The sequence below is a fragment of the Sinocyclocheilus anshuiensis genome, unplaced genomic scaffold, assembly GCF_001515605.1.
Source record: "Sinocyclocheilus anshuiensis isolate Anshui unplaced genomic scaffold, SAMN03320099.WGS_v1.1 scaffold371, whole genome shotgun sequence".
In the NCBI taxonomy this organism is placed as follows: domain Eukaryota; kingdom Metazoa; phylum Chordata; class Actinopteri; order Cypriniformes; family Cyprinidae; genus Sinocyclocheilus; species Sinocyclocheilus anshuiensis.
The window spans coordinates 1414307-1421214 of NW_015549597.1; the positions used below are offsets into that span (position 1 = coordinate 1414307).

Sequence of the window (6908 nt, forward strand, 5' to 3'; positions counted from 1 at the left end):
TATATTATTTTTTTTTTATTCTTGCTTGTTCTATCCACAAGTTCAGAAACCCCTACACGTTAGCGGACAGCAGGTGGTGCTGCTACAATCTCACAGGTAATTAAACATTTATTAATAGTTTGTTTTTCTTTAATAAAATGGAAGGGTATTAATAGTGCGACATAAGGTAGTGAATATAATGGCAGGTAAGTATAATCTCTTTCTATTACCTGCGTTTTTTGTTGGCTCCTCCTAACAACCTAAGAGACTCCTGGGGTTAAAGTTGGAGGTCTGAGAGTTCACACTTCCTCAAGAACTGCACTGTTGTGCTGTGGTCTCACCTTCATTCACCTTTCAAAGGACAGTGGTTTTGGTGCCTGCATCAGCTTCAATGTTCTAGGACTGATTAGAAATAACGTTATTTAGGGGAGTCATGTTATACTTTTACAACCATCTGGTCCTCTATAGACAAGTGTGCACTGAGTAAACTGGGATGCACCTCAAGCTCACCATAATTTTTGTCACTTGACATAATGAAATGCCTTCCTATTATTTAAACTATAAATTAATTACTATTGTGAAAACGTTGTGCCATTAATCTTTAAGCAGTTGTTTTCGTATAATTGAATGTTTAAATATGATAGGTTTTATTGATATTTTGACTGTTTTTGTTTTTATATCTTCATTTTGTAATTTTTATCTATTTATTTTTTTTAATATAGTTTTTATTCAGTTTAATTTTTAATTATTTTAGTATATCAAGTGTTACCTTGGCAAACACCTGAAATGAAGTGAATTTATTATGAAATTAATTTCAGTTAATGTTTATTTTAAAGAAAATAAATGTAATGAAACGTAATAAATGTTTGTTTGTTTTACTTGACTATAATAAACCTGTATTTAAAAAATATTAATTTAGAGATAAACCATTTGTTTGTTTGTTTTCTACTTAAAGCAATAGACAAAGCATTTAAATAGGATGTTGAAAAGATGTTGAAATAAAGTAATGCCACATTACAAGTTTGCTATTTTTCATTTTAAACCACAGTTTTCAAAAGATTTCAAAGAAAGTACATTTAATAAATTGCACAAATATTACAACTGTGATCTAAACACCAGCAAATTCTGAGAGGAAAAACGCAAAATTCATGATTAAGAATATCAGAATAGAGAGAATACCAAAAAATAATGTTAGCAGAACTAAAACAAAAACACTCATTTTTGACAACATACAACACAAACCATGAGCAACAAGGTAATACATGTTGAAGTGGAGTGAATACTGGTCCCACATCGAATTAAAGTCTTGTTTGGACAAAAGAGAATTTCTCCCATTAGTAAGGCCGGTCTCTGCGGTCATGTCTGTGTTCACCCCTGAAAAACACACAACGCAGGCAATGAAATACATTTTTCACTGGTGAATACTGTATACTGAAAATCAGTTTTCTACTAAATAACATTTTAACATGTGCAAGAGCGTGAATCATCAGTAATTTCACCGTGAGTCCATCTTGCCAGGTCCAAATCCTCCCCGGTCACCTCCCCTCCCTCCTCTGAAGCCCCCTCGATCGCCACCACGGCCGCGGAAACCACCTCGATCAAAACCGCCTCTGCCTCTGTCTCCACCAAAACCACCTACAAAATCAGATACATTAAAGCAGCAATCAATCCACTGAGTTCTCTCAGTCACATACGACTGCAGCATCTTGTTCTTTTTCGCAGAAATGTTTCTCTTTACCTCCCATCGGGGACATTCCTCCTCCACTTCCCTCCGGTTTGGGAGCTTTGCACTGATTACACTCATTTCGCCATGAGAAGTTCAAATTACCACAAGTTCTGCCCACACACAAGAGAAAAGCAACAATACACAATGTTAAAGCCGCCAGTTGAGATTTGATATAGTATCTAATACTTTACGTGAGTGTACTATATATAACTTGTATTATGTAACTGTAAACGCTTCACAATTTGGTAAGAGTTTACAATCCAACACTTACGGGTTTGAACATTTCCAGTCTCCTGCTCTTTGCTGGCCACCACCACCACCACCACCGCCGCCGCCACCGCCACCATTGTTGCCTGGGAAACCACCACCAGCACCTCTTCCACCCCCAAATCCCCCACGGCCCATTGGCCCTGCCAGAGGAGAAGAAAACCATGTCAGGAAAACAACACAAAGACTAAAAGAAAAAAGGAGACGACTTAAAATACCACAGCGAGATATAATCTTACCTCCTCGACCACCTCTCATGCTGCCACCGCCGCGTCCAAATTCAGCTCTGCGAGTAGCGAAGGACACCTTGATAGGATTTCCATTAAAATCCTTACCTGAGGAGGAAAGATGTGACTTAGATGTCCAGGAAATCCAAAAATAAGCGAAAACAAACAGACTCCAAACTTGTTTTAGGGAAAAGGCACTAGTGAGATCTACTCTGACCAACATACCATCAAACCAATCAATGGCTGCTTTTGCAGAAGGGGGGTCATCAAAGGAAACAGTAGCCTCCCCTTTAAGCTTCCCTGTCTCTCGGTCTGTGTACAGATTTATCATGGGTAATCCTGTTTTCTTATTGATCTGTGTGAGAAAATAAAATGATATTAAGACAAGGAGAACTATACAAAGATAGTTGCTACACAGTGGGAGTTTTCTCTCGCTTTTCCACCTTGATGATGCCGATCTGTTTGAAGAAATCTGCTACTGACTCCACGGTATAGTCGTCTCCAAGACCTTGTACAAAGATGGTGTTGTTGTCAGAGTTATCCTGCTCCTGCACTGTAAAAAAAAAAAAAAATCAGAAATTTATAATCAGGCTGGAAAATGGTCTATTAATGCAAGTAATATACGATTATGTTTTTGACTTACTATTGGGCCCACCAGCTCCATGATCCCTGGGCCCTTTGAAGTGAAAGGAACAGTCATTAATATTACATATGTACACAAATTACACACACTTATAATACTCATTCTTAATCATTTTGGGGGTCATATACTTCTGTACCATCAATTATATATAATGTATGCTCCAAATTTAGAAAACAGGACCTGATGCAAATCTGTAGCTGGATATTTGAGAGAGGAACACCACAAGCACAAACCAACACTACACCTTTTCAAAACTGATGAAAACCGGCCAACATTTGAATAAGTCCGAGGTCTCAAGTGGGAGATTCTTTCCTCCCATACCAATAGTTGTAGCTTGATTTATACTCAAAAGGCAATCCGAAATACATCTCAGACAACTCCATGTAGTGGCTTTTTATCCCTCATTGCAAAAGCGGAAACCATGCAATAACCGTCTAGTTCAACCATACTTTTACAGTCAGCTTTGCAAAGAGCAGCGATTGGGTCTTTTGTTGTTGTTGGTTTCTTGTCATCTTTATTAGTTGTAGGTATTTGGTCAACTTTAAAACATGCACAGCTAATAAGGACAACTTTTAATATTCCACCTTAAAATACCACTGGATACCACTTTGCAACCAGTAACATTCACCTTTTTAACGAGGAGTAACTCCATCATCAGCACTGTAATACGTGACATTTGGACACATTTCATCAATGGCCATACGTTTATTGGCCATATGATAAGGTTCACATTCTCCACCTCACGAAAGCAGATTTCCAAACAGTCAGACACTGGGTTGTGTCATTGCTTTTGCTCTCTGAGTACATCTAGATATTAGATTTTCCCAGGTTAAGCAACCATTTTTCACAACTTTTATACAAGTGCAAGTAATTTGTCAAACCATTAGAATAGTTACCAACACCACTGACGTTTAAAGAAGATTACGATGATCAACAATGAACCACCATCTCACACATTTTACCAGTCTAATCTGAAGATATATACAAAAATTAAAAATAAATAAATAAATAAAAATAAATAAATAAATAAAAATCCTGAAACCCAAATGTTGTACTTTCAGTATTAGGAAATATGACCATGACTCACTGTATTAGACAGCCAGATGTTCCTTAACCCCAAAGTGTAGCAAGCTTTGAAATCACCTTGAAGTTCACCATACAATCCACCATCTTCAGCAAATATTCTTTCCATACGAAACCCATGACAATTTTCACCGGATCTGGTTGCATATCAAATTGTATTTGAGCTAGCCAGATAAGTTTCAACACCTTGTTATAACTTTAGATGCCATTCGACGTAGTTACCAGTTAGAAACCATGTGGAGAACACAAGCATGTTGGTTTCCAGCCGATGCTGTCATGTTCAAACAATTATGAACAAGTTATGCATGTTCCAAATTGTTATATATTGTGAACATGCTTTGTCATATTGACCCCTATCTATCTCCAGGTCTCCATTCCTGTTGTTTTAGATCATATACTTGTTTCTGTTTAATTATTCCATCAGGACCTTTATCAGACAAGTACTAAACACTAAAACCACCTGACACAAATGGATTTGAACAACCTCTAGAATCCAGTTGTTGGCCACCTGAATCCACCTTTTAAAAAGCAAACGTGCTCAGAGTACAAGTTGGGTGCAACAAAAAGTGAGATTCAAAATAAATAAAACAATATTGGATTGAAAGTATTGGATTCTTCAAGGTAAATTTGAACAATATTATTTTAGTGTGGTTGTTAAAAAATTGTCCCCGTAAAATAAAAATCAGTAAAGGGTACAGGAATTTTTCATTCAAATTGATGAATATTTTTTAATATCCAATATTCTCCCAGACTTCTGGAGGCATTACATGCATTGTAAGAACAGTCAAGCTGATAAAGGTATGTGCGTATCACTTTTACTGTCCAACCACCACAAAACGATACGGCCACAGTAGGTGCAAGCATTGAAAAGTCTTTTTTGCAACACAACTGACTTTTTTTTCGCATATCAACTAAAGAATGGTGCTTTTTGATAAAAGTGCATAATAAACCACAACAGTCCATTTGGAGTCACAAAAACCATCACGTATCAACCATTTTGTACCATGTTTCTGAGTCTGCTCAATAGCTTCTAATTCAATAGAGTCCTATTACTAAATATTCCTTATATTTTTTCCTTATATTGAGAAGTGTGTAGCGACATTAACAAGAGAAAGAATGTTGAAATAATAGCAATAATTCACCCAAAAATTTAAATTCTCTAATTATGTCTAAATTAATTCTCTGTTATGTTCAACAGAAGAAAAAGTCGTTTGGACTTAAACAACATGAGGGTAAGTAAATTACAGAATTTTATATAATTATATATACATTTACATTTTATATAATTTTATATAATATCCCTTTAAGATTTTTTTTTATTTTCTATGACGGTCTTCAAATGAGTTTGTATTTCTTTCTTAACCATCCATAATGAGCATGCTGTTGCTAAATCTATTAACGCGTAGTTGTTTACCACAACACACCAAGTGGTTACCACATTCGTTTCAGTGTATTCTTTTAATGCAAGTTTGTCTGTGACACAACCAGATGCCCACTCCTCCCTCTTTGACCAGGCTCTCTTTAAACCCCTTAATTTCCTTGTTTAAAGAGTTTGTCACTTACCACCAAACTTATTGAATCCTCCACGATCACCCATTCTGACGGAGAAGGAGAGAGAAGCGAGACGAATTGAAGGTTGATGAGGGTAGTGCCCCATTTCACTCTTGAGGCTGGAAAGGCCCCACCCATCTCCATCATCTTTTCTACAAGATCCCCATTGCCCCCTATCCCTGCCGTCCCCTCTCACTAGGTTCACCTTTCCTCATAACCCATAAGGGCTTCTGGGAAACCCTTTTGATATTTCCTTCCCAAAGTCATGCGGGCCCCTATATCATAACCATTTTGCCACTATTTTGCTCAAAAGAATTACCATATTTTTTTTACCGTACAGATTTGCAGTGCATCTGTGAACTCAATCATTTTGTTTCACCAAATTAATTATTTTCTTTTATCAGATCTTTAGCCCAGGACCTTCACCCAAACATTATCCATGTTCTGTTACTTTGGACAGAAACTGCACACACTGCATTCAGTTTTGCATTTAAATTAATAGAGACATGACTGATGTGACCACTCTCCCCCCTTTTGGATGAATCCAACTGTTCCATACTGTTTTAAGATTTGAAAGGATCTTTAAACATTCCCTAATGCAAAACCTTTTTTTTTTTTTTTTTGCCCAGAAGTTTTTTTTTAAATTGATAGTCACACATGCCTAATTTATTCTTGACTAATCTTTCCCAGTTCCCAGCTTTCTAGAGCCTGTTTCTGTTTTATCCTCTTCAAAAGGATAAGCCTAAATCGCTGAACCTTGTAGAAAACAGCCTAGGAGGAGATTTAAACATTCATTAAAGCATTGCAACACACAATAATCCTGTAGGAGAGGATGGAGAATATTTAGAGAACAGGTGTTTTTACATGACAGCACCTTAAGGTGTGGACCAGAATGTGGAATCACAGCCAGATGGGATTTGTCATCGCTGCTTCAAATAGTTATCTTAATGTAACATTTTAACCTTAACCTTCCCATTAAAGTGCCCCTATTATGGGTTATGAAAGGTTCATATTTTGGTTTTGGGAGTCCCCAACAACAGGTTGATTGTGACGAGAGGGGCGGGGCCGAGAGCCGTGGGAACTGAGCGAGGCCGGTGGAGTAACTGATAATGAGCGACACCTGCACCACTCACCGGTCTCGAGTTCCACGGAGGAGCTCCGGAAGGATAAAAGGAGGAGCTACGACAGTGAAAGACGAGAGAGGACCAGGCCTGGACTTTATTTTGTGTTTTGTGTGCGGCAGTCGTCCGCGAGGGGCTGCCGCTTTACTTTCATTAAAATACTTTATTTTATTAAATTGTTTAAATGTTCACCGGTTCCCGTCTCCTCCTTCCCGTGACTAGAACTATGTTACATTGACATGCATGCAAGGTCAAAAAACACTTTCATTGTCTTATAATATGCATTTATTTTTACCTTATTTGCTCAACGA

The 6908-nt window shown here is 37.4% G+C and overlaps 1 protein-coding gene across 2 annotated transcripts in view; it reads right to left on the reverse strand.

Moving 5' to 3' along the window:
- Positions 1–1036: 1036 nt before the first annotated feature.
- The window catches only part of LOC107658502 (RNA-binding protein FUS-like), an 11814-nt gene continuing 5942 nt past the window's right edge, over positions 1037–6908 (reverse strand). The window contains exons 7-15 of one of the 2 annotated variants that reach the window (XM_016447086.1): positions 5489–5523; positions 2843–2875; positions 2643–2752; positions 2425–2554; positions 2212–2307; positions 1977–2115; positions 1718–1815; positions 1479–1614; positions 1037–1353 (exon numbers count right to left, since the gene is read on the reverse strand). In XM_016447086.1, coding sequence (XP_016302572.1) covers positions 1314–1353; positions 1479–1614; positions 1718–1815; positions 1977–2115; positions 2212–2307; positions 2425–2554; positions 2643–2752; positions 2843–2875; positions 5489–5523 — 817 coding nt within the window. In that variant the 3' untranslated portion in view covers positions 1037–1313. The remainder of the gene's footprint in view (positions 1354–1478; positions 1615–1717; positions 1816–1976; positions 2116–2211; positions 2308–2424; positions 2555–2642; positions 2753–2842; positions 2876–5488; positions 5524–6908) is intronic. The other variant, XM_016447087.1, reaches the window with a different exon arrangement.